General features: G+C 38.5%; 1 protein-coding gene across 9 annotated transcripts in view; it reads right to left on the bottom strand.

Annotated features, from left to right (window-relative positions):
* Nucleotides 1–27,593, bottom strand: part of ANAPC1 (anaphase promoting complex subunit 1) — a 102,582-nt gene extending 74,989 nt beyond the window's left edge. For 3 of the 9 annotated variants that reach the window (XM_087426104.1, XM_087426110.1, XM_004435789.3), the window contains exons 1-16: nucleotides 27,342–27,593; nucleotides 25,103–25,339; nucleotides 23,897–24,058; nucleotides 18,402–18,453; nucleotides 18,089–18,189; nucleotides 17,120–17,202; nucleotides 15,956–16,029; nucleotides 14,055–14,200; nucleotides 13,615–13,835; nucleotides 12,458–12,667; nucleotides 9,888–9,983; nucleotides 8,630–8,720; nucleotides 8,474–8,539; nucleotides 4,395–4,529; nucleotides 1,293–1,433; nucleotides 666–726 (exon numbers count right to left, since the gene is read on the bottom strand). In XM_087426104.1, coding sequence (XP_087282230.1) covers nucleotides 666–726; nucleotides 1,293–1,433; nucleotides 4,395–4,529; nucleotides 8,474–8,539; nucleotides 8,630–8,720; nucleotides 9,888–9,983; nucleotides 12,458–12,667; nucleotides 13,615–13,835; nucleotides 14,055–14,200; nucleotides 15,956–16,029; nucleotides 17,120–17,202; nucleotides 18,089–18,189; nucleotides 18,402–18,453; nucleotides 23,897–24,058; nucleotides 25,103–25,315 — 1,852 coding nt within the window. In that variant the 5' untranslated portion in view covers nucleotides 25,316–25,339; nucleotides 27,342–27,593. The other 6 variants (XM_087426105.1, XM_087426106.1, XM_087426109.1 and 3 more) reach the window with 6 other exon arrangements.
* Nucleotides 27,594–27,883: the final 290 nt, after the last annotated feature.

Raw genomic sequence — 27,883 nt, 5'->3', positions numbered from 1 at the left:
GCAGTTAGATTTTGAAACTAATAAATGTCATGAATTTTCTAATATCATATAGGCATTCTTTTCTTAACTTACATTTGTTGGCAAATCTTTTCAATTCGAAAGTTTTCTTTACTATTCTTTGTTCAGAAGTATTCTCCACCCACTATTTTCCAACCTGCATTTCAATAATAATTCAAGCAGACTCCAATCTTATTAAAATACTTCTGACTGTATTTTGACTATAATATTCAGTTTTATTCAACTAAGGCAATTATGTTCATTTCTCAATTTATCTAACAATTGAGAGATTTATTTTAGGATTAAAAATCATTAAATATGCCAAAAATTATTTGAGTTGCTTAGGCTTGTTTCTCAGATTTTTTTGCAAGAAACGTGTCCATGTATTGTAATCTCACTGCATGGCATTCTTCAATATAAGAAATCTCAGAGGAACAGAACTAGCACATTCTTCAAGTGCACGCTAGCCTTAGAGCACACATGGAGTGGATATCGCAAAGCACTCCCCAGCTCTTCACAGTTTCTTTGCAAAGTAAAAAAACTCCATCCCATGGCCTCAAAAACAGCAAAATTTTTAAAATCCCAATTATTATTGTAAATCAGCAATTACTCCGAATCTTATCAACTGAACTGAGAACGTGGAAGTGAGGTCTGATCCTCAGTCGTACCTAATTCAGAGGTGGCAATTTCAGGAATAGTAATCCTAACCATGGAGCCATTACTCAGTTCCTAGTAAAAAGAATGGAAACAAACAAGAGCAAGTAAACAGAATCTGTGCATTCTAAGTCTTTGAATGTCTTAAAAATAGTAATAGTTGATGCTTTATAAGACTGCTTGCCTCTCAAAGCAAAATTCAATAAAATAAATGAAAAACAAACAATAGTTTTCAAACAGAAGTGAATACTTCCAAATTTCCAAAACCATAAAGGTGCTTATTTAAAAAACATTTCCAAAAATTCTTGTTTTAATTGTCTAATTTTTATATAGACATTAAGAGTCACCATCACCAAAAGGAAATTAACTTTTAATGAAAAGATAAAATTCATGTCAATATAAAATTCAACTGATTGAACAAGCTTTGTTTTCAATAATTTTTAATACTATAGAAATTTTAGAAAAGTGAAGCAGAATTATTTTCAAGTAAAATAGTGCAGAAAAAATGACACAAGAGATTTAAAAAATCATGAGAAATGTTTGCTTTCATTTTTCAGACAAAATTCTGCATTCTGACAAATCTGAAATGACAGCCATTTTCTTGGAAAGCTACCTAATCTTTTAAAAATAAATATACTTACTAGAGTTACTCTGTTATGGACAGGGTCTCTTATAGAATGAATGTAAGTTCCAAGCTGTTGGAAAGTACAATCCTCATTATAGAGAGAATCATGAAGTTTCGAAGAATCCCTTAGTTCTGGAACGGGGGACAATAGAACAACCTGTAAAAAGTCATAAATACAACATATGTGAAGTATTTTTTGAGAAATTAAGGATAAAGAAACAACTTTTGGGGCCGGCCCCGTGGCTTAGCAGTTGGGTGCGCACGCTCCGCTGCTGGCGGCCCGGGTTCGGATTCGAGCGCGCACCGACGCACTGCTTCTCCGGCCATGCTGAGGCCGCGTCCCACATACAGCAACTACAAGGACGTGCAGCTATGACACACAACTATCTACTGGGGCTTTGGGGGAAAAAAATAAATAAATAAAAATCTTTAAAAAAAAAAAAAAAGAAACAACTTCTGGGGGGGATATAGTCCAACTAACAATTGTACATAATGATTTAAAATCACTCTGCTCTAGGTATGATGAAGTACTTTGTAGCAGACCAAGCGCTCACCAAAAGCAACTAGAAAAAGTAGATAAAATAGCAAAACATCTGATCAATAGCACTGGAGAGCTGTGGAGACAACCTGGACTTGAGGGGCCAAGATATAGGAGAGAAAGAAGGGAATCACAGGGAGGGGCCTGAAATTCTTACACTGCTTTTCCACCCTAGGCATTTGCAATATGTAGTGGGGGCTGCATGGAGGCAATACGGATAGACAGAGTGTGCAAGGAAGGCCATGGCTAAGAGAAAGAACAGACAGCAACACTTCCAACAATCTTACAGGGCTAGAGACAAACTGTAATTTGAGGCAGCCACGGCAGATACGACCTGAGCATTTAAGACCTGAGAGAGAAAGGAGAGCAATGAGAACGCAAAGAAACCAGACAGGTACGTGGTCTATTTCCCTTACGGGCAAACGTTTGTTCTGAAAATACAAGAATGACATTTATTTGCTCAATTGTAGTTACGCAAACAAAAATTTTAAATGATCTTAGTAATTACAAACAGATGCTTTCAATTTTAGATCCAGTCATCACCACTGACCCTTTTTGTATTTCTATAATTCAGTTTACAGAACATCTCTAAGTGAATATCTTGTTAACACTGAGAGCTAATCAAGCATAAGATGTATTTATTATATTTCAGCTTCTACTCCAAAGCTGCCAAAAGCAGTTGAGCTCCACTGGTCCTAGATCTGAGTCTAGTTGCACAATCTACCTGAGAAGTGGGAAAGCCATCAGCCAGTGTGTTAGCCTATGGTCTCCTTGTGATCTCAGGGCCACCGTAAAGACACTAACCATTCCTGGACTAACAGATTCTAAGAAAGTTAGGAACCATTTTACATTATAAAAACATTCTTCCAAATTACACAAAACTCTCTGACACTTTTCCAGCTCCCCTTTTGAAAGTTCTGCAAATGTCCTGGCTTAAAGGGAAAGAGCTCAATGCTGCAAACATTTTTAAATAGTTTTGTTTTTTTTTTAATAATTATTTATTTACTTATTTTTTCCCCCCAAAGCCCCAGTAGATAGTTGTATGTCATGGTTGCACATCCTTCTAGTTGCTGTATGTGGGACACGGCCTCAGCATGGCCGGAGAAGCGGTGCGTCGGTGCGTGCCCGGGATCCGAACCTGGGCCACCAGCAGCAGAGCGCACACACTTAACCGCTAAGCCACGGGGCCGGCCCATGCTGCAAACATTTTTAAAAGACAAAATCTGGGCCTAGACATGATCCAATACAATTGCCAGCACCAACCTTCACTTTGAACTGCCCCTAAACCTCTGCACTCCGATGTCCCTCAAATACAGACCCCTTTTCTGCAGGCTTCTAACTTGGTAAGCGTGGGTATCCACCCAGATTGCTCAGAGAACTCTGAACCTTGTTTCCCAACATCTCTTTCCAGCAGAGCACAAAACCAATCAGCTGCCAAACCCTGTCATTTCCACCTCTCCAGGCCTCTCATGTCACTCGCCTCCTTTACAATATACTGCCATAACTCAGACCCTCTTTGCACATCTTAAACTCACAGACAACAACCCTTGGGATCTAAGTGGTCTCTCCACCTTCAATTCCAAGATAAATGCATCTAAAACACAGATCCTAACACTCATAACTCCATCCTCAAAAATCTGTAATGCTCTGGTGATTGCATTCAGAATAAAAATCACCTTTTCATCCTTTCTTCCTTTAAGAGCATATTAGTAAGAGTGTAAATCCCAGATCTACCACTTATTAGCTATATAACTTTAGACAAGTAACCTCCTTGTATCTCTATGTAGTCATCTGTAAAACAGGGATCAGTGTCTTCCCAGTAAAGCTGTCCTAAGGGATTAAATGAGTTAATACAGATAAAACACTTACAACAGTGCCTAGCACACAGGAAACACTCAAAAACAGGTTATTATTACTATCCCACCCCCTGCCCTGCCTCACCCAACAGACTACTGGTACCTTTATAAGCATTCATTCATTCCAGACTTGTAAGTCTTAACTTGTAGGCCAGGAGATGGAGATACAAATATGCATAAAAAATGCTCTGCACTCTCCTGCCTCCAAGCCTGTGCCCTTATGATTCTTCTTTGCCTGAATGCACCTTTCCATCTACAAATATCCTACTTATCCTCAAGGTCCAAACCAAGTTGGACATGACTCTCAGAGATGAGCCTTGGGTTCAGCCACATCAATCCATCAGGGTGTACCTTCCTATCAGTGAATCTCCTATGGTACTTTCTGTTCCTCTTTCGTAAGTCTTCATAGTCTACCTTAAATTATAATTTCTCATGCAGACAATACATCTCTTTCACTCAAGTAAATTGTGAGATCCCTAGATAGAAAAGCATGCATCATCTTCATCTCTGTAGCACCTTCAAAAGTACCTTACACACCACAAGGGAGGTCAATGTATGTTTACTGAATCATTTCTGTTCGAAAACATTTATATTCTATAAGTATTAGCTAAACTTCCAATTCTATCATTTAAAAAGAAAAGTTAATAACCATGGAAAGAACTAATATTTGACCAAACTTCTTTAAAACACTATTATTTTTGACAACATCTAATTCATGTCTCACCTCATCCAAGGATCCAAGTAGTTTACTCAGAGGCTTAGGAGTGCTAATGCTGTCAAGTGGAGTGCTGGGCCGAGGCATCGTGTTGGACATTGTCAGGGAAGGAGCTGGCAGTCCCGGAATAAAAACCTTTCCCACCTTTAAGCAATAAAAAGACATGGAAAAAAATATTGGCTTTACTCTATCACATCCTTAAATAAAACGTTTGGCACGTAAGCATGTATTTCTCTTGATATTTCAAATTTTATGCTCACCAAACACAACTAAAAAACAAAGAGAATTGGGCCGGCCCTGGTTGCACAGCGGTTAAGTGCGTGCGCTCCACTGCGGTGGCCCAGGATCCGGATCCTGGGCACACACCAACGCACCGCTTGTCAAGCCACACTGTGGTGGTGTCCCACATAAAGTGGAGGAAGATGGGCACGGATGTTAGGCCAGGGCCAGTCTTCCGTAGCAAAAAGAGGAGGATTGGCAGGGCCGGCCCAGTGGCGCAAGCGGTTAAGTGCGCGCGCTCCGCTGCGGCGGCCCAGGGTTTGCCGGTTCGGATCCTGGGCACGCACCGATGCACCGCCTGTCGAGCCATGCTGTGGCAGCGTCCCATATAAAGTAGGGGAAGATGGGCATGGATGTTAGCTCAGGGCCAGTCTTCCTCAGCAAAAACAGGAGGATTGGCAGATGTTAGCTCAGGGCCGATCTTCCTCACAAAAAAAAAAAAGAGGAGGATTGGCGACAGATGTTAGCTCAGGGATAATCCTCCTTATAAAAAAAAAAAAAGGAGAGAATTAAAATTTTAGTAATGTATCAAATTCTACCATCCAACTACAAATAGCTTGGTACAATTTTTCTTGGTCTGATTCCTTGTCTTCGTTGCTGAGGACTTTTTTTTTCCCCACAGGAAAGGGTGGGGAATGTTAATACAGTAAAACATTATAAAAAATTCCATATACTACTCATTTTTTTACCTTATTAGTGCTAAAGACAGCACAGACACTAAGCTTTCAGATACTATAAGCAGCAATCTGATTAAATCTCCAGACAGAAAGAACATCAATTACTTCTCAGGGCTAAGAAAATGAGACTGAGTGATGCTCAAGAAATTAAATCCAACCTAATTCAAACTGTGCTCTCTAGTTCACAATCAGTCTTCCATCACAAACTCTCAAATACTTCTTCCTCAAAAAAACTTTACATACAGTAAATCCTTCCTTGACCTTAAAAGAATGAGTTGACAATTCATGCTAACCACCCCTCATTTTAGCTATCCGTAGGGTTCTCAGGAAAAACACAACAGAAATTCACATCCATACAGGCTGAAAACTCTTGATAAGACTAAAAGGAAATACTCAGCACTGAAGTGAAATTTTAACGATACACACATTTACGTCAATATACTACTCAAAAGCTAATAAAATTACAAAAGTTGCCTGAACAAAACCCTTAGGATTAAAAAACAAAATGGAAAGTTTTTGAAAACCTATCAGAGGGGCCAGCCCTGCAGTGTAGTGGTTAAGTTAGCACACTCTGCTTCGGCAGCCCAGGGTTCACGGGTTTGGATCCTGGGCACAGACCTACACCACTTGTCAGCCATGCCGTGGTAGCAACCCACTACAAAATAGAGGAAGACTGCACAAATGTTAGTTCAGGGCTAATCATCCTCTAGCAAAAAAAAGAGGAAGACTGGCAACAGATGTTAGCTCAGAGCAAATCTTCCTCACCGGAAAAAAAAAAAAAAAACCTATCAGAGACCTCCAGTTAATGAAAATATGGAGTAAGCACATTCCATGCTATTCTTCCCACTAATTACTACAACAACAAAAAAATTTGCAGGAAATTTATAATGCAACAGAGGACTATTAAAGGTGAAGAAAAGAGGACTAACTGGCTAGGGACCTGAGAACCAGTAATGAGCTATGATGAATTCTCTAGGTTTTTGTTTTTTTAACTCCTTACATAACTGGGCTGTGGGCTCTTGAGGGGCCTATAACCCAGAAATGCCCACAGGCACAAACCAAAAGAGACCTCAAGAAAACCTTGTTCTAGCCAAAGTGTCAGAAAAAGAGTGACCGAGCAGGACAGAAACATTTTCACCATACCTGCCACACTCCAGACAAACACTACGAAAAAAGCCATGGCCCTCAGCCCCCTCCTCATCAGGAGCTGTGGTGTGGAGTCTATGGGCAGAGTCCTGTCTATCATTCTACCTGCAAAGGCTAGCTAGGTGGCGCCTCTGCCCCAGCACAGAGACTGGGCCAGTCCTATCTTACATCCCTGCTCTGCAGTTACTAGGTGGCATTCCTCCCCTCCTCATCAGGCACTGCAGCTGCAGAAACTGTGGACAGAGCCCTGCTTTCATTGCCAGGAGGCAGCCCCTCTCACCTCCCCATGATGTGCAGCAGCTGTGAAGGGAAAGGAGCCTGGCTTTCACCCTTGCTCTATAATAAAAAGGCAGCATACCTCTCCCCTTCGCTCCACAGAAACTGTGGGTGGAGAGCTGCAATAACCCACTCTGCAACGACAAAGCAGTAACCCCTCTCTGTCCCAGCTAGGGAGTGAGGAGGAACGGAGAGGAAGGAAATAGAGAAAAGGATTTTCTAAATCTGTGTATGAAATCCTGGACAGGTCTCGTGGTGACCCATGTGTGAAACTACCAACAACGACACAGTAAAGGATATGAGAACTAAACACTGGTCTGTAACACCATTCAATTCTCAGACTGGCCTCCAGGTAGCACAGAAGTTGAGGCTGACCACAGTCTACTACAGGAGCAGACAGAAAAAAAAGGCCCAAGAAATACTGCTCTCCCTGACCAAAGAATCAGAAAGGAATAGCCTAACAAGACAGAAAACTTTTAGACAATAACCAACCCACTCCAGACAAAAACCATGGAAAAAACTATGCTCCAGCCTCGGCCCTGTCAGCAAAGGCCAAGTGGGGTGCCCAGACTTCCATTCTCACCTGGCTATAACAAGGTGCCAATTTGAAAAAAAAGAAAAAAGAAAAAATTGATAATATATATAGATTAGCAAGAACGTAAAGAAGCATGCAGAACTCTCATACACTGTTGGAGGCGAAGAGTATGGGGAGATGTTGTAAACTGGTACAACTTACACTTTGGAAATCAATTTGGCACCACATGGCCAAGTTGAATACACAAATACTCTAAAGGCTAAGAGACACATATAATTTTTGTAAAGTATTGTTTATTAGAGGAAACAGGAGAAACAACACAAACAATCCTAGTGACTGGTAAAATAGTAAAAGTTCTGGTATAATCATACAATGGAATACTATATAACGGTGAATGAGTACACATCGACAAAGATCAATCTAAAAACAGCATCACGTTGAGCAAAATAATCAAGTCAGAGAAGAGTATATGGTACGGGTTCCTTTATATAAAAATTCAAAAACGAGGAAAACTAAACAAGTTACTCCTCAGTGATACATACATAATTGTAAAAAAACCAGTAATAAAAGAAGGGGACTGATTTACTGCAAAAGTCAGGATAGGGTCTATCTGGGGGGGGAGGGAGGGAGATGAGGAAGCAATCAGGAAAGAACACTCAGGAGACTATAAAGATACTGGCAACATTCTGTTTCTTAACCTGGTAGTGGTTATATGAATGTTCACTTCATTATTCTTCAAATTGTGTGTATGTATTTAAATTTCATAATTTAAATCTGTAAAATTTACATTATTCTGTATGTACATTTCACAACTGTTAAAAAAAAAATACAGCCGACATTAACATAAACTTTTCAAAAACTCTGAGACTTAACAAAGCTACCCGTATGTCAATTTCAAAATTAAATTCTTTATAAAACTTCAGTTTAACTTTTTTTTTTTTAATAATCTATCTATACTCATTAAAGGTTCCCCATCTGTGGCAGGTCCATAATGCCAACCCATCTAATGACAGTGAGTCCTAGCCCTCCGAATTAGGACCAACCTAAATTGGAGACTTCATTTTCAACTCTTAGAAAAATCTTCTGCCAAATCCTGCAGACAGGAGGTAACAAATATTAAATATCAAACTAAGGAGGTAGTCCTACAAAAGCACGAAATGCTACTTACTACCTACCCGAACCACTCCTGTGTACAGCACCAGGTTTCCACTGCCCTCCAAGACCAGCATGGTGTCTATCTTCTAAAGAGAGACAAAAATTTTATCTGCCAATCTGTGCAAATTATGAAGCATAATGATTTTCACCTTCTCAAGAAATGTGCCTGCACTTACCTCCACTGGCGCTGCATCCTTTGCTTGTATGTTGGTGACAGAGCCAAAGATGAGCTGGGTTTTATCATTACTCTCTTGAAACTTTACACAGCTAAATATCAAAATAAAGAAAGAAACAAACTATTGATACATGCAACAACCTATACCAATCTCAAGTGTATTATGCCAAGTGGAAAAAGCCGATCTCAAAGGTCGCATACTGTATGATTTCACTTATATAACATTTTCAAATGACAAAATTACAGAGATGGAGAACAGTTAAGTGGTTGCAAGGGATTAGCGACGGCGGGGGGGGGGGGGTCGGGATGGTCTATGTGACTATAAAGCAGCAGCATGAGGGAGATCTTTGAGGTAGTGAAGAAGTTCTGTATCTTGATTGTGGTGTTTGCATACATCTACACATACAAGAAACCTTCATGGAATCATATACACACACAAATGAGTGCATGTAAACTGATGAAATTTGAATAAGGTCTGTGGATTATATTGATGTCAATTTCCTTATTTTCATAAGGTATTATAGTTATATAAGATGTTACTTCTGTGGGAAAAAGAGTGCAGGGTACACAGGACCCCTCTACTATTTTGTAACTTCCTGTGATTTATAATTATTTCAAAATAAAAAGGTAAATAAATGTGGAAAAGATTTGAATGCACATTTCACCTAAGAAGATTCAACCCAACAATGCCACTCCTAGACATCTATTCAAGAAAACAGAAATCCCGTATGTCCACACAAAGACTTTTGCTCCAATGTTCATAGCACCATGATTCACAATGGTCAAAAAGGGGAAACAAACCAAATGTCCAACAACAGATGACTGCATAAACAAAATGTGGTGTATCTATACAATGAACTACTACACAGCAAAGCAATAAAGTACTCAACATGTTACAACATGGTGGATCCTAAAAAACATTATGCTAAGTGAAAGAAGCTAGACACACATTTTGTAAGATTCTATAAAATGTGCAGAAAAGGCAAATCTCTATAGGCAGAAACCCTATAGAGTGGTTGCCTGAGGTTAGGAATGGGACCAGAGATTGACTGCAAATCAAGCACAAGCAATTTTTTTAAGGTGATAGAAATGTTTTAAAACTGGGTGGTGGTGGTGATTGCACAACTCTGTAAATTTACTGAAAATCATTTAACTGTACACTTAAAACGTCAATTTTATGGTATGTAAATTATTTCAATAAAGCTAATTAAGCAAAAAAAAAAAAGCAGTCTTAAGTTTATCTATACATAAGCACTTACCGTAACTGGAGCTGGGATTCTACTAAAAAGCACAAAAACTTTTGCCCACATAGGTCCGATGTAATAAACACTTTTGAGGCCTGTGAATTTTTCTCTCTGCAATAGATACATTAATAAAGTAACTGTCAGCATTGGTTCAAAAACCTACCATGGTAACTATTAAGAGTCTCTGAAAATATTCTACAAGAAATCTAAAAACTACTTGGGTCAAGTAATAACCTTGAAGACCCAAAAACACTTCTAAGATTTGAACTTCATGATCTCTAAGATTCCTTTCAGCTCTCTGATTCTGAGTCCATTCCACAGCTTTCTTGGGAAAAATTACAATAAATTAAATCATTATTAGTGGACCTTTTAATTCCCTATTACGCAAGTCACCTACTGCTAAAGTAATACAAACTTGAATTCCTATCCCTTAAAGGGTCTAAGGGGTCAGACGTTCTGTAACACGACCTCTCCTATCTCTCCTCTCTCTCTCTCTGATTAAGCTCTACTTCATCCCTCTTTTTTAAACCATACCTCTAATTCCCGAAGATTTCTTCCTAGAGTGGTACAGAAAGCTATAATTCCATAAAATAAAGACCTGTAATATATTCAACTTACCAATAAGGCATTTAAAGATAAATGATTTTTAAATGTAGGAAGTTTTTATTTTATATATGAGGAGCAAAAACAGAGAAGCTACTTCAACACTGTGTTCACATCTACTTTCCTCCAACTACCTATCCCCACCCCCCATCTAAGGACACACATTTGCCTTCTGTTTCAGAGAAAATGAGGCTGTAAGGCTTGAGCTCAACCTCCTGCCCTATCTACCTGATAACCATCACCTTCTTTCTCTCCAAGGCTAATCCCTCCACTTGGGCTCCTTTCTGGTTCCTTGTTCCATCCATCATTTCCTCTCCCCTGTATTTTCAATCCTTTCCCTGCTTTGGGTGCAGTCCTTGTGGCCTAGTCCCTCATATTAAGATAAAATTATTGAAATACGAAGATGGACTGAATATTAGATGATATAAAGGATTTACTGTTAACTCAATGGGTGTAAAAATGGTATGGTGGTTAGGTAAGAAAATGTCCTTACTTTTCAGAGATACACACACACACCAAGGTATTCAATCATGAAGACTAACTTTCTTTAATACAGTTCAGCAAAAACAAAACTCTCCCTTGACCCTGAGACTCCCTCTAGCTAGGTTTGTATCCTCATCCCCATTCAAAAGCAAACTCCTTAAGATAGTCTATATGTCTACGGTCACTTCCTCAGTCCCCACGTGCTTCTTCCACCCCATTCCACTCACACCCCCCACTACCAGGTGCTCTAGCCAAGGTCACCAGTGAATTCACTGCCATCCAGGCACCTCCACTCTGAGCTCCTCATCTCTGAGTGCCACACCTTTACCAGCACCTGGCAATATTAGCACTTTCTTTTCGAAAGGCTCTCTTTTCTTGTGTCCCGTGACACTTCCTGCTGCTTCTCCCACCTGACTTCTTGCTTTGTCTTTCTGCAGCAGCTTCGTCCCTTTTCTCTTTTCACTCCCAAAATCTTAAGTTTCTAAGACTTCATTCCCTAGCCCTCTTCTGATTCTACAGCACAGGGTTTTAACTATTTGGAGGTCACAAATTCCCTTTGAAAATCTTATCAATGTTCAACTCGCTCCTTAGGAAAAGGCCTCTAGGCTACACACACACAATACTGTACATGATTCCAGAGGGTTACCAGAACGCCTGCAATCACAAGCTTTGGGAACCCCAAAGCCGACGTCTACACACTCCTTAAATTCCAATGCACCTCTCTTGCCTCCATCACCAATTATAAGCCGACAACTCCCACATTTATTGGTCTGCTCTTCCCTGTAAGTTTATGACCCACATATAAAGCACCTTCTTACAGCTCTCATCAAACAGAACAGCCCTAAAGGGAATCTCTCTCTCAAGCCTCTTCTTGAGTCCTTTTCCTTCCTCCTGGAACAAGCAAAGTGAGAGTATCTGTAAATCCCTCAACATACCACACACTCACACTTCTGAACTTTCATTCTCACCCCCCTGCCTACTGTAACCTTCTCCACTTTCCCACCCTGCAAATACATATTCATCTTTCCAAAGCCTTACCAGCAGAATAGGTAGTGCCTCCTTATGTCACCATCCTTCAGCTGTCTCTTTTTGAGGACAATTTGCCTGTTAACCCATAGCACACACACTGCAATCGGCTGAGTTGTGTTCCCCAAAAAGAACCGCCGACACTCAACTAACATAAAGAGAAAACTTAAGAAAAATGCTATATAATCCCAAGTTTCTTAAACTACAGAAATTAGTTGCTTCTCCCTAAAACATCAAACACCTTGAATCTGAGAGATTATTACTAAGATAAGGAAGAAATAGCAAATGACAAAAGAATATTTTTATGATCACTTTAATATCATTAATACCCTCTACTGAAACTGAGGTGGCCTTATCTCTATGTATTTTTATAAGTACTAATAACTGATTAGAAAGCTTTAAGCAAAATACCAAGTATTTTCTAAGACTGTTAGCAACACTTTACTTTGAATATAAAAACATATACTCCAAACCTTATATTAGTAACGGTTTCTGTCCATAAATGGTCAATACAAAGCTCAGGAACAATTGGTTCTGTTTCTGGTGCAAAAAAGGAGCCATTAGAATTACTGTTTGGAGAATGAGAAATACTGTGTCTCTTTGGAGACTGATTATGGCTTGAAAGGTTGAATCTCTGCACCCCTGAGAAAGAGTGCACTCCTAAGGCGGGAGAATGAGCACGACTGCAAAAGAAAGAGAGAAGAGAGTGCACTCCAATTAACAACGCAGGCTGATACAACACACTTTCCAATAGCACTTCCCAAAATTCTATGTATGGAGAGCATTCACGGCATAATCCCAGTCAGAAAAATAATTTTTCAGAAAAGGAATAGCTACTTAAATGGTTCATGTCAATGTATTTGACTGTATTCTAAAGATTTAGAATTCTTCTTAGCATTCTTTTAAAACTGAAAATTAATTTGTTTTCTGCCTCATAAAATTGTTTATATTATTCAAAAAGGTCTCAACTATGTATTCAGACATATACATAGCAACAAAACTATGACCCTATATCACCGGGTAGATAGATATTAACGAAAACAAAAGAAAAGCTAATGCAAATTAAGACAAAAGAAAACAGTTTCAAAATATTTTTGCAATTAATATTCATCAAACTGCTGCCACTTAGTAGTAGAAATGAGGCACCCAATCTTATGACAAGCATAGGTAGCTTCTAAATATGACTCATTGAGAAAAAGTAACATAGACCTGGAAGTCTTGGGATAATGGCTATTTTCCCTAAAAAACACCCAGGAGCCGTCAAAAGAAATTTTAAATCCTTCAAAACACAAGAGAAAGTCAGGAGCCGCCCGGTGGCATAGCGGTTAAGGCACGTGCTCCACTGCAGCGGCCCGGGGTTCACAGGTTCAGATCCCGAGTGCGCACCGATGCACTGCTTGTCAAGCCGTGCTGTGGCGGCGTCCCATATAAAGTAGAAGATGGGCATGGATGTTAGCCCAGGGCCAATCTTTCTCAGCAGAAAGAGGAGGACTGACAACAGATGTTAGTTCAGGGCTAATCTTCCTCATAAAAAAAAATAAATAAATAAGAGAAAGTTTGAAAAGAAGTGATATTTTTCTTGGAGTATGCTTGTTTAAAACAAGGAAACACTTCCACAGGTAATTCCCACCTTAGAGCTGCCATGTTGGAAATAGAAGGTGAACGAGAGTGTAGACTAGGTGATGAGGTTGAGCGACTTTGACTGTGAATGGAGGAGTAATTCTGGAAAGGTGAAGCCACGGGGGAATCTCCTTTGGAGAGGCTTCTGAGGTGTGCTGTGAGAGAGCTACTAGTGGCCACGTTCTGTGGGGTACCCCCCTGTTCAGAGAACTTTAAAACAACATTCTCTTCCTTAAGTCAAAACGATGAGAAGGGGGAAAAAAAAAAGACAATAATTAGATTAAAAGGGTAATTTCCTTGCGAAAATTTCTGGTAGATACCAGTTATTAAAGACACAATATTTCCTTTTTGCTAAGAAGCTCAATCTCACAAATGATTCTTCCAAAAACATGAGAATTTTCAATATTAACCATCCTTTCATATGAAGAAGTGACTTGCCTTTATCCTTACCTCTGTTTTGACTCTCCGGAGAGCCCACACAGAATGCAAACTTTGAACAGTGTCATAGGTCATTATAATGGAGGGGTCAGTGTTGAGAAAAACAATTTTCATTGCATGATCTACAACATATTGGACCCGGGATGAACCAAAAAGACCTTAAAGATAAAATAGAAATGATCAGGTATTGAATAACAGCCTTTACAAGACTGCTCTCTCTTGCAATTCCTAAAAATAAAGAGAAACCAAGCCCATTAAGGCACAAAATCCATGAATACATTACATAATTAACCTTGAATTTTTAGTATATTTACTTTGGGCATCAACTTCCTTAAAATACATTAAAGATGACAGTGTTACCAGTTTCAATTTCACATACATGCAATTAATTGTTGACAATTTGTGCTGACTCACCATTAAATTCATCAGCCACAGGTAAAAGGTCCACTACTCCTTCAATAATGGACTTATTTATAAATTGCAGTCAACTACTCTGCCAAGTTTGACTTCTTCACAGGTTCTTTCCCTCAGATGAAATCTGTCCTCTATAATAACTATTCGAACAGTGCTGAACAGTACACTACTGTTTCTGCTTTATTGACTACACAGGCAAAATAAGTTTTTTCCTAGTAAGTTTAGCTCATACTTCTATATCACCATGAATGGATTTCTAAATCCTTATTTGACAGCTTCCTAAATGCTTCCCTCTCAGTTAAAATATCAGACAATTACAAAATAATTATTTTATAAAAATAAGAAGTACTTCATAAAGAATTAAACAGAAATCACTCATAATTCCACCATCTCAAAATATCCACTATTAATATAGTAAGGGGGTATTCTTTCTAGTTTTTTTTGCTATACACATTTTTTATGTTTCTACAAAATTAGAATCATACTGTATTTAGTTTTATATCCTACTTAACATTATGAATAAGCAATTCCTGAGGTCACTAAATATTATTCAAAAACATGATCAATAATGGCTGCATACCATTCAATCACAGGCTCTAACATGTTTATTTAGGTTGCCTGTAATTGTTACCAATATAGAATTATCCAACAGGCCTTCTCTGTAAAAGACCAAAGAGTAAATAGTTTAGGCTTTGTGGAGCACATACTTACTCTGTTGCATAATCTTTTCTGGTTTTTTCCCACAACCCTTCAAAAAGGTAAAAACCATTCTGAGCTCATAAGCCTTACAAAAAATAGGCTGTTGGCTAGATTTATTAGTCCATGGGCTACAGTATGCCAAGCTCTGATATAGAAGATAAAATCCTCAGTGGTATTTCAGAATATGTACCTGGGATAAAGTTCTAAAAATAAAATTGGTCAAAGAACATAAATTTTTTTTTGCTTTCAAGTCCTTATTATTTATAATTACTTATCATGTTTAGCCACATTTAAAATTTTAAAATAACCATCCGGAAAAACTGTAAGAAATATTAAAACTTCTAAGCCCTAGCAAATTATGTTATTATGAGCAGGGAAAATGAAATATTAAAATTTATAAATTTATACAGTACAGGCCTAAGACCCTACATTTTTTTTCTTCAAGAAAAAAAACCAAACAAACAATTTTAGTTCATCTAAGTATCATTCATTTGCTTATTAATCACTGAGGAACAGAGTCTAGAGTCATCTATAGGTAGGTTAACAAACATAACATTCCTGATTGACTTATAAGGCCCTATTTTTACTAAAAGAATAACTGCTAAAATAGTTAATACCATGGTATTCAAGGAGTTCTTGCTTTAATATGAATTATTTTCATAATAAAAAAAAGTACTTTTCTAAAATGTTTAAATTATTTTTATAAAACAAGTCAAACTTTTGTAAGCTCCTTCATTTCCTTCTATCCCCTAAACTCAAAAAAAAGCATATGTGAAAGAACTTGTAAAAATCTTACTTACTTCCAGATTTACAAACAAGTGGGGTTATTTCATCTAGTGGATGCAGCATGCTGAACATAGTGGGTAAAGGTTCCCTAGTAATAAACAAATAATCAATCACCAACACAAGATAACTCCATTTGTGCAAAAACTTTTCACTTTTTCGCAAGGAAATATCTTCTCTCGATTACACAAACAACTAGAAACCTATCATCTTAAAAAGTAACCCTCTGAACTTTTTACATACTGTTTTTCACAGTATCTTCTATTTCATTCCTAGAAATCTCTCCTCTTATGCAGGCTAATTCTATACATACACACACACAGGGAAATCAATACAGCTCAGGAAATACCAACAGACAGCAGTCGTCACATTACAGAATCAATGGAGTATTGGGCATGAAGCAGTCTTTTTTTTTTACCTCCTTAGTGGCAGTGTGTCTTTGGCAGCTAAAAAAGAATTTAGTCTTCTACGTCTCTTTACAAAGGAGTGTACTTAAACAAAAAGAAAAACTTCAAGAAAATAAAAAGTCTGTATTTTTCTAAGGAGTGATCGAAAAAAGAGGGAAAAAACAGGTCTTCTATCTAAACACAGAAAGAGATTAAAATCTTTAAGCAATTTTTTAAAAACTTAATATCAACCACTTGTACCACACTTTGATAGGTACTGTATGTTCCTACCCTTCAAGGAGCTCACAATTTATTAGGGAGACAAGGTAAACACACTGCCAATAAGCACCTACCATTTACTGCATGCCTAACAGGTACTAAGCCCTGTGTCAAAGATTATATACATTAGCCCATTTAATCTTTGCATAAATTCTCAGAGGTAAATGATAGTATTTCTGCAACAGATAAGGAAACTAAAGCTAAGGAAGCTCTAATGATCTGCCCAAAGTAGCACAATGCAAAAATGGCAGAGCTAAGAATTGAATCTTGTTATCTTTAAGCCACATGCTTGTTGAATTTCACTACTTGGGGGGAAAAAAAGCTGTAGATAATTAAGTACCAAGTGAGAAGTAGAACTCATAAGTGTATACTGAGATGAGAGAAAATGGCATATATCTATGCTGTTAGCACGGAAATTATCATTCCAAACTTCTAGGTAAACAATTTTAAGTAAACCTAAGAACCAACACAAAGAAAGCCCAAGTAATAGTATTCTGAACTAAGGAAAATGAATACCTGGGTGGACCTGGAGGTACCTCATGTGAAGAACTGCTTCGCTCAAACAACAGTCCATATTTGGTGGGCCAAACATTTGCAACCTATCAGGTAAAAGGGTAGGAAAAAACAGATGTAAAAGAAACTACTCTTTCTAACATGTTTTTAGGAAGCATTATGGAACACTAGATTTTCTTCCAATTTAATAAGAGCTTTATAAAATGACATGACCATTAACCATAATACTTAAAAGAAAGAAATTCTAACAAGCAAGTCTAAAACAAAATCAAATCTAAGGAAGAGTTCAACAATAGTGGCTCTTCCTGACAAATTCCCGGTAGCAAATTCCTGACAGTGGCTAATATCAGTACCAAAATGACAATGTGATAAAATTTTAACAATAGCACTAGGCATGAAGAAGATGACAAGAAAAATGGGAAAAAGACTAATATTGCTCATGTGCTTTAAGATAATCAAAATGATTTACCACTTAAACCGAAAAAAACCTCTCAGTGTGTTTATAATTCACTTCGTTAAATAATTTATTTTATTTTTGTGTGTGTGTGTGTGAGGAAGATCAGCCCTGAGTTAACATCCGTAGCCAATCCTCCTCTTTGTGCTGAGGAAGACTGGCCCTGAGCTAACATGGTGCCCATCTTCCTCCACTTTATACGGGACGCTGCCACAGCATGGCCTGACAAGCGGTGCGTCGGATGGGCGCCCAGGATCTGAAATGGCGAACCCCGGGCTGCCACAGCGCAGCACGCGCACTTAACTGCTACGCCACCGGGCCGGCCCCAAAATAATTTATTTTTTATGCAAAAGATGGAAAAATGATAAGCCACTAAAGCTGCTAAAATTTAGTTCTTTTGAGTGAAAAATAACATTCTTGATTACTACAAGATATAAGAGTAGCAATACTTCTAAAACGAATTAACTCAAGAATATTCTCCAAAAAAAACACAAAAACATTCAAACACCCAAGTTTACCTGAAAAGGTAAAGAAGCTATGTAATCCTTTCCTTCTATGCTATGCATATTAATACATGAGCTTTGCAATATACATATGCATTTTTCCACTTCATCACTACCTAAAAAGAAAGGGTATAAGATTTATGCATTTTTTTCAAAAAAATCCCAACAATCAAAAATTGCAATTCCCAACACACAAATTCTTTAATGCACAACATAAAAATGCTTAGGCTAAACCACTATTATTAGTGGCTACTTATTTTGAAAGGAAAAAAAACAATGAGATAAACATTTGGAATCATAAGATGAAATAAAATTTCAAGAAACTTACTGTAGGCCTTTTCAGACTTATCCTGTGATATAACGAAGTCACACCACAATGCCTAAAATCAAAACAAAATGCTTACCTAAGAAAATTGTATCTCAACAGTAACCTATAACTAATGGTATCTAAATAATAATAATAACATCTACACAATAAGTGTCCCTCCTCATCAGCTCAACACATACACCAAGGGAACAGAAAACAATAAGATAAAGTAAAATTAGACTAATTAATGATAAATACTATAAGGAAAGATAAACTATGTTTGCAAATAAATTTCACGAAAAGAGAAAGGAAGACAAAAATCGAAAAGCCTATTAGGTAGAAGCCTTGCTGCAAAAGTGAATTCAACAGTGGCTCAACCCATATTAAACCCTATATCCTACATAAAGCTAAAGATTATCAGAAGAGCTGAAAATTGCCAGCTATTGTATAATCTCCAGACTGACCTAATGATTTTATCATTCTTAGACTGTTTTAGACTCACTTTAGAAAAAATCTTTAGAAAAACTAACATTTCCCTTTCTTAAAGGCCCCATCTTAGAAAATACAAACTAGGAAAAGCCATTCAACTTTTAACTGGCATGCTTGACAGTCACTTATTGAAATTATTTAACAGCATTTTTATGTTTTTTTTTAATTGTGGTAAAATATATGTAACACAAAATTTACCATTTTAACCATTTTTAAGTGTACAAATGCAGTGGCATTAAATACACGCACAATGTTGTGCAACCTCACTGCTATCCATTTCCAGAACTTTTTCATCATCCCTATCAAAAACTGTGCCCACTCAACAATAACTCCCCATTTCTCCCTCCTCCCAGCCCCTGGTAACCTCTAGTCTACTTTCTGTCTACTTAGTCTACTTAGAATTTGCCTATTCTAAGTACCACATGAAAGTGGAATCATACAGTATTTGTCCTTTTGCATCTGGCTTATTATACTTAGCATAACGTTTTTAAGGTTCATCCATGTCGTAGCATACAACAGAATTTCCTTCCTTTTTAAGGCTGAATAATATACCATTATATGCATATACTACATATTGTTTATTCATTCATCTGTTGACGGACACTTGGGTTGTTTCCACTTTTAGCTATTGTGCATAGCACTGCCATGAAAACTAGTTTACAAGCATCTGAGTCCCTCCTTTCAATTCTTTTGAGTGTATACCTACAAGTGGAACTGCTCAATCATATGGTAATCCTATGTTTAACTTACTGAGGAAGCATCAAACTGTTTTCCACAGTGGCTTTTTTATATTCCCACCAGCAATGCACAGGATTCCAATCTGTCAACATCCTCACCAATACTCATTATTTTTTTCGTGTTTTTAATAAGCATCCTAGTAGGTGTGAAGTGGTATCTTATTGTGATTTTGATTTGCATTTGCCTAATGATTAACAATGCTGAGCATCTTTTCACGTGCTTATTGGTCATTTGTGTATCTTCTCTAGAGAAACGTCTATTGAAGTCCTTCGCCAATTTTTTAATTAGATTACTTGTTTTGTTGTTGAGTTGTAGGAGTTTTTAAAGGGATATTAGCAAAAGAAAATTCATGAAAAAAAACAGGCAACAGAGCTACACTTTAATCTGACATGTCCAAAATCTACACTGTACCTATTATGGTCTCAACTTCCTTTTACGAAATCCCCACAGCCTCTAAAACTAGATTATTTCACCATTCTCCTTTATCCCTAATATCTAAGAGATCACTAGCCCTTTTCATGTTTCCTGCAGCTTTGTCTCTCACCTCTGCCTTCTCTTTCTTTAAGGTGCCAATCTCTTTCACCCGAACTACCACAAAATAGTAGCCCTGACACTAGTCTCTCTACTCCCCGGGGAGTCCTATATATTGCCACCAAAGTAATCTCTTCTCAAAATACAAAACTGATGATGTACTTTCCATTTTAAAATCCTTGATAGGCTCCCTCCTGCATACACTTTACAATCAAAATTCCTTAGTTTACGTACAAAGCCCTTCAGTTTGGATCTATCCAACACCTGCTAGCATCTCTCCAGAGCCACGCCCTGCGCACAGCCATTCTGAACTTAGAAAAAACCATGTTTTTCCACAATTCTTTTTGCTGCAATTCCCTCTGCCTAGAACGCCCTTCTTTCACCAACTTGCAATTCAAATAGCATCTTCTTTGAGAAATCCTCCCTTCAGAGCTAAGTCCTCCTGGCTCTCACCACACTACGGACATATAGCTACTATACGGCACTTCATTTATCTGAATACAGCATTTTCGTTTGTTTATTTGTTCACCTTTCTAGACTATCAGTTCTTCAATGGCAGAAACTGTATATTCATCTTTGTAGCCCCAGCATACTGTCTGAAACAGAATGACACTAAACACTTGTAGAACGAATGCAGAAATAAACTAAAGCTGAGTCACATACACCTGGTATTATTTCTTAAACAAAATATAAAATTACCTTTCTCCATATTAGCAAGAAAACTAAATAACAATATGTATTCCAAACCAAAAGGACTGAAATTAGAAATCTTATGATTCCACTTACATGTGATTTTGAGAGAAAGGAGACAATACATCTAACTGCATATCTGTGGAATCTAGTAAACTGACAATCATTCCTTGGAGAAATTAAGCTGGAAATACAGAAGCAAAGAACTATTTGGATATCATCAAATCTACTTTTTTTTTTTTTTTTTGGTGAGGAAGATTGGCCCTGTGCTAATAGCTGCTGCCAATCCTCCTCTTTTTGCTTGAGGAAAAGTGGCCCTGAGCTAACATCTGTGTTAATCTTCCTCTATTTTGTATGTGGGATGCCACCATGGCATGGCTTGAGGAATGGTGTAGGTCCACGCCAGGGATCTGAACCCGCGAATCCGGGCCACCAAAGTGGAGCACGCCAAACTTAACCACTATGCCACTGGGCCAGCCCCTAACCAAATCCACTTTTCACATCTACACTAACCATAAGGGTTCCACAGGGAAAAATAATCATCAAAAAGATCACTGGCTTCAATACTTCTGGACAGAAATGCTTTCACACATGCCCTCAAATTTTGGAATAATTCACTTTATCCTTCCCAACAAATTGTTAGAAGAGTGCAATGCTCATCAAGAAATAGTTAATGGGGGCCGGCCTGGTGGCACAGCAGTTAAGTGCACGCACTCTGCTGCAGTGGGCTGGGGTTCGGACCCCAGGCATGCACCAATGCACCACTCATCAAGCCATGCTGTGGCGACGTCCCATATAAAGTGGAGGAAGATGGGCATGGATGTTAGCCCAGAGCTAGTCTTCCTCAGCAAAAAGAAAAAAAAAAAAAAAGGAAAAATGGAAAAAAAAGAAGAAGATTGGCAGATGTTAGCTCAGGGCTGATCTTCCTCACAAAAAAAAAAAAAACAAAAAAAGAAATAGTTAATGGAAAGAAAATAATAAGCAGTGTCCAGGTACGAAGATTTCAGTGTTCACCAATAAGGAACTTAACATTAGTCAAAAAGCCTCCAAAACCTCTTGTCAACAGCCTAACAATTAATTCAACTACTGTAAATGTTTTTGTTTACCCCCAACTTTTATTCTAAAAATTTTCAGCACGAAAAGGTGAAACAGTAAACAGCTGTTTCACCTAAATCTAACAGTTATTAACATTTTGCCATATTTGTTTATATGTGTGCACTGTGTACACATGGGATTTGGGGGGGGGGGGGGTGCCTATTTGAAAATGGCACATGTCACGACACTTCACTCCTAAACATTCCATCATGCATTTCCTAAAAATAAAGATGGTCTCCTATATAAACACAAAATCACCACCCTGCCCGAGAAAAAAATAATTTTCAAACATCACCCAATATCCAGTCCATGTGCAACTTTTTTAAATTTTCCCAAAAATGTTTTTTTAGCTGATTTTCTAGAACCAGGATTCAGAGTTCATTCAACAAGTTTCAAAAAATATTGCATTTGGTGACATCCCTTCAGTATCTCCTTATCTAGAACAGTCCCCATCTTTTTTTCTTTCTCCATGACTTTTTAAAGAAACCAGAATGTAGACTGCCCCCCTAATTGTTTTCTCATGGTGTTTTTTCTTTAAACCTTTTGTTATGGAAAATTTCAAATATGTACAAAGTAAACAGAATAACATAACGAATCCCCATCAGCCAGTTTCAGTAATTATCAACCTTTGGCCATTCTTGTTTCATCTATACTTCCAACCCACTCCTCATCTCATGATATTTTAAAAATTGATCCTCTATGGACATTGAGGGTATAATGCAAAGTGAAATAAGTCAGAGGGAGAAGGCAAATACCGTATGATTTCCTTCATTAAGTAGTAGATAATAACAACAATAAACAAACACACAGAGACAGAGACTGGATTGGTGGTTACCAGAGGGGAAGGGAGGGAGGGAGGAAGGTGAAAGGGATAATTCGGTACATGTGTGTGGTGATGGGTTGTAATTAGTATTTTGGTGGTGAACATCATGTAATCTATGCAGAAATAGAAGTATAATGATGTACACCTGAAATTTTTACAATGTTATAAACCAATGTTACTGCAATAAACAAAAAATTAAAAAAATTAAAAAAATAAAAATTGATCCTCTAGTCCTCATATTTCCTATAACCGGAAGTTAGGTCTAGATATACAGGTTAAATATTTCTGGGAAGAAAACTTAGTAGATGACATCATGTACCTCATGCTGCATTACACTTGGAGGTACATAATGTTCCTTTGTCTCACTATTAGTGATGGTAAACTCAATTACTTGGTTGAAGTGGAGACTAACAGATACCTCCAAAGTAGAGATACACTTGTTCTTTCACATTTACCAAATAATCCACCGAGTCATACCTGGTGCCATGGTACTATCCTTCTACCCAACAGTGTTAGTACCCATTTATAATCCTTGTCTGAATCAATTATTACATTGGAGGTTGCCAAATGGTGATTTTATAATTTTACCACTCCCTTTTTATTTATTTACTGGCATTCTATAAGTAAGGGTTTTCCTTCATTAACTGGAGATGAACTGTATGTCTTCCTAAAAAGGCAAGGGAAATGCTTAATTCTTTCCCTTTAATTACCACTTCAGAATAGAGTTAGACATAATAGCCAACCGCAATGATAGTAAATTAGTTTTTCTTCTTTCCCTTTCTAAGTACCACTATGAACCCAAATTTTACTTATTCAATACTTTGCAATCAATCATAATCATCATATTTTAAGCATATTTTTATATCCTTAATGTCATAAATTTTTATTGACAATAAATCAAATTACTCAAGGACAGCGTTTAAAGATTATCATTAAACTGACAAAGCACAGTGTAAAAAAAAGTGATCATATAGAAGATAAACAAAATTTTTATTTTCCTACCATTATCTTCACTACATGTTAAGATGTACACCCAGCTGCTGGGATCATTATGCTATGTTTTTAACATTTCTGTTAAACTTTAAAAAAAAATCTTTTTTTAAAAAAAAGTCTTACAGTCAATCAAACGCTAGAAATCAAACCAACTTACCTGTTGAACAGGACTGTCAACTGTAAAGGCTTTATAAACAGCCAATGCCTGGCTTTTACTTCCTTTGCTCCAGATCACCATATTTCCAGCCACATAGAGTTCCTCATCATAATCCACTTCTTCTCCAATTTCGCTTACACCTTTCCTTAACTGCCAGCTTTCCTTAAAAATCAGCACATGTAAGACATGTTCAAGCACTTTTTTTCTTTTTCAGTAGTATGGAGCAAGATTTGTTAATTAAATCAAAGTCATCCAGATACAAGTCTCTGACCCTCTCTGCCTGTGGAGTAAGACTCAATCCAAGCCCAACTCTTAGGTTTGGTGGTACTGATTAACAGAGGTATGTGGGTGTCTGTATTATATATCTTTCAAGATTTCATGAAAGAGAATTGATACTCAAGAACTCTCTATATTAAATGTTTTATATTATACTAAATTATTCCACCAAAAATGTAAGCAAACAAAAATTATACCTTACCTATAGATCCAAAAATGAAACCAACATGCTTGGGAGACTAAAAAGGCATATTAAGCATATGGGGGTTATAGAGAGAGGGCAGCGAGGGATACATGGGAATCACTGGGGGAGTTGATGCATAATGCAGATTGCCTTATTTCACAACTGCATATACATTCACCTTCCTCCCTTATCCCACCCACCAAAATGAATGGGAGAGAGAAAGGTTGACATTTCTAACTACATAAACTTTCCCCCCCGAGAATTTGGTATCCCAAAGGGATATGAAAACGGAATAAGACAGGAAAGATTGATTTTCTGACACAAACTTACATCTCATCCCCTTATTTAAGAACTACTACTCTATCTACTTACGTAGCATTTTTTTCTCCTCTACAAACTAAGTTTTCTGTAGCAGGGACCATTTCTAACTCTAACACCTAATCATCAAGTAACATGAAATCTGGTCCCCACGTACTAAGAGAAGAGAAAGAGGCTTAAAATGGACCATAATCACAGTACCGAACTTGACTCTCATTGTAAAACCATGAGTTATATGTCTAAATAAACAGCTATGACACTGTAATACAATCAAGTCATTATTTTAGCCTTGTTTAAAATGACCAAATCTGAACCTCTACCCTAGAAACAGCATCACACTCATTTCTCAGATGCATCTGGGTAGCCTTAAATTACAAGCAGATTACACCACTCTACATTTCAAAATATAATGGGAAACTGAATGAAACCTTCTGTTTCTCGTGGATTGTAACCTCCTGAAGGGATCCCACCAAGCCAGCAGCACCATCAGAAGACCACAACTCAGAGGCTGGCTGCAGCTGGCGAAGCTGAAGGTTCAAAGCATTAGGGTGGTGCTTGCAGTGGTCTCGACCGAAAGGAACAAATTCCTGCAAATCCCCGGCTGCAATCATTGTTGCCCTTTCTTCATAGAAGTTCGACATGGGTTCCAAATATCAACATTATTTCTGTATGAATTCAAACACATTCTGGTCAGCTTCTAGAGTCAAAACCAGGATAAAAATATCACAAAAGTTTACGAAGAGTCATTAATTCTTACTGAGTGTCAAATAATCCTATTATATTGCAGGTGTATAAGTAATCAACATCAAAGGGCATTCCAGATCTGACTCTTTCAGGTAATTACAGTTATCACCACACTGTAGTTGCAGACTGACCAACAGACAGTTACCGCTGTCAGAAACCACTGGGCTGAGACAAGCACTTATGTCCCACAACACCTATCCTATGTTTCCTACCACTATACGCTAATTTTTCCACACTTCACATAGAAAGTATTTAGACAAGCTGTCCTTTATATAGTTGTACTTTTTTATAGTTGTACTTTATAGTCCCATGACTGCCGTGCTTCTCAACATTTAAGGTCATTTCTATACAGATGCTGGAACCTCATTTGAAAAGCACACCTAGAGGATCACTGGTATATTGGAATGAAACAAACAAAAGAAAAACCCACTTATTATTTCTAATTCCTCACAAGTTGAACTATTGCTTTCAGTTGACCAATCCACAAAACACGTAATAAACTATCAAATGTCATCAGTAGTTTTCACACCCCCATTCACCTAAATATATGACTACAATCAATTCGAATTCTTTGTCCAAACCCAGGGAACCAAGGCATGAATCACTCTGGCCATGGAACAGTCATGCTTGTAGCAAATTTAAGCGTCCTAGTTTTTAATTAACATAATCTATTACAGTACAGTTCATTATACAAAGATGTGGATGGGCTGTGAGTGGAAACAAGTCCCTTTACCTCCAATACATTTCTACATACAGTAACTGACGGCTAGAACTAAAATTCTGACACTGTATAATCTTGTATGTAAGGTGGATGCCAGTCCTGTCTCCAACACAACACCTAGATTAAAAATGGGTTTTGCGTGATCACATTTAAACCGCAATCCTCAGACACAGAAATCAAAACAAACGTGATGTCAGCACTATAGACAACCTTTAGAAAGCATCTGAAACAGGGCTCACAATTAGAGTCTAATTAAGTTTGATTTAGATATCTCATCTGAGCTCTTTCTGGCATCAGTTTTCTTTGCTGCAACATCTCAAAGCCTCTGTAGTTTCTACACAGCTCCGCTAGAGTCACAGTTATTCTGCTGTGAATTAAATGTTATTCCTGACATGACTGTATGTCACAATCATGACTTTTATTTTCCTCCTGCTAAAGCTCAGAATTGAGAACACTTGAACTTGGGACATAACTAAAATAGTGCCTTATAAAACTTACAAGAAAACAGCAAAATTCAGCTCGTCTTCCTATATTCTAGTCAACAGGATAACCAACACTTAAGAACTTGCCACTTTATCCAACTTCAGTTGTGTAATTTTGAAATGTTATTCCATTAAAACTTTGAGAGAAAATTACAAAATTGTTAATCATACAATTATTTTCACAGTACAGTTTCTCTTTGCCCTGATAAAGGTTAACATTAAAAAATTTTACAGTATCCCAAACTTTTATGCTTTTACTTACTAGGGCAACATACACAGGTACATACGAAAGTACTATCTTAAGGTGACACGCTGTAAGTCGAGATACCAGCACGGCTTACTAGGAACAAAAACAACCCTGCCAAAGGTAACCGCAAAGCTACTTCAAGAGGAGACCCAAATGCACACAAAAGGCACCTTGAGTTGAGTCTTCGCAAAAAGGCAGAGCTTCGTCGGCCTCCTAGGGTTAAGCGAAACCAACAGGCTAAGGGCCTGGGTTTCAGAAAATCCTGTCAGAAGGACAAGGGGCCGATGCAGGAGCTCGGGCCCACGTGGGACTCCGCGCTTAGCTCAGGAAGGAAGTCGGCGCGGAGTGCAGCGGAGAGGGGCACCCCCGAAAGCCCAGCCCGCAGGCCCGGGCCCCCTCGGCTCCGGGTCAGCGGGCCCGAGGGTCAGGGGACGCGCGAGGAACCACCGGGCGCTGCGGGCCCGGGCCCGCACCTGTGTCACTCGGGACGCGTCAGGCGCGGCGAGCCCCGGCTGCTCCCCGGAGGCGCGAGGGCCAAGGGGGCCCGAGGGCAGCGGCAGGGTCGCTCACGGTGACTCCTCGGCCGCCGCAGCTTCTCATCCCCTCCTCCTCCCCTATTCCGGAGGAAGAAGGGGCAGCGGCTGCGGGCGCGACTGCTGACGAGAGGCAAGCGTGCAGGCGAGCCACTCAGGCGAGACGTTCAAATGGACGCATCCATCTTGGCTTTCCCGTCCTGCCTCGCGCCGGGGCGGGGCGGGGCATCGCGGGGGGCTCGCGCCAGTCCCGCGGTCCTGACGCCTGCGCAGATACGGGAAGAATGCGCGGAGCGGAAGTTGCTGGGTACCGCCATCTTTGTTAGCGTGGCGCCGAGCCCCGAAGCGGGGAAGTCTCTGTTCCAGTCTGTCCTGTGATTGGACCCCCGTAGCGTGCAGAGTGGCTCCAGGTCATGTGTCGCTACGAGCTCGAACTGCTTCCCAACTCTGAATTAGGGGATATCCTGGCTGTTTTCGCTCCT

This window comes from Ceratotherium simum, chromosome 40 (assembly GCF_057802395.1).
Source record: "Ceratotherium simum simum isolate JZ-2026a chromosome 40, ASM5780239v1, whole genome shotgun sequence".
Taxonomy (NCBI): Eukaryota; Metazoa; Chordata; class Mammalia; order Perissodactyla; family Rhinocerotidae; genus Ceratotherium; species Ceratotherium simum.
The sequence above is the reverse complement of the archived record's forward strand: the minus strand, read 5'-3'. Positions and strand labels throughout refer to the sequence as shown.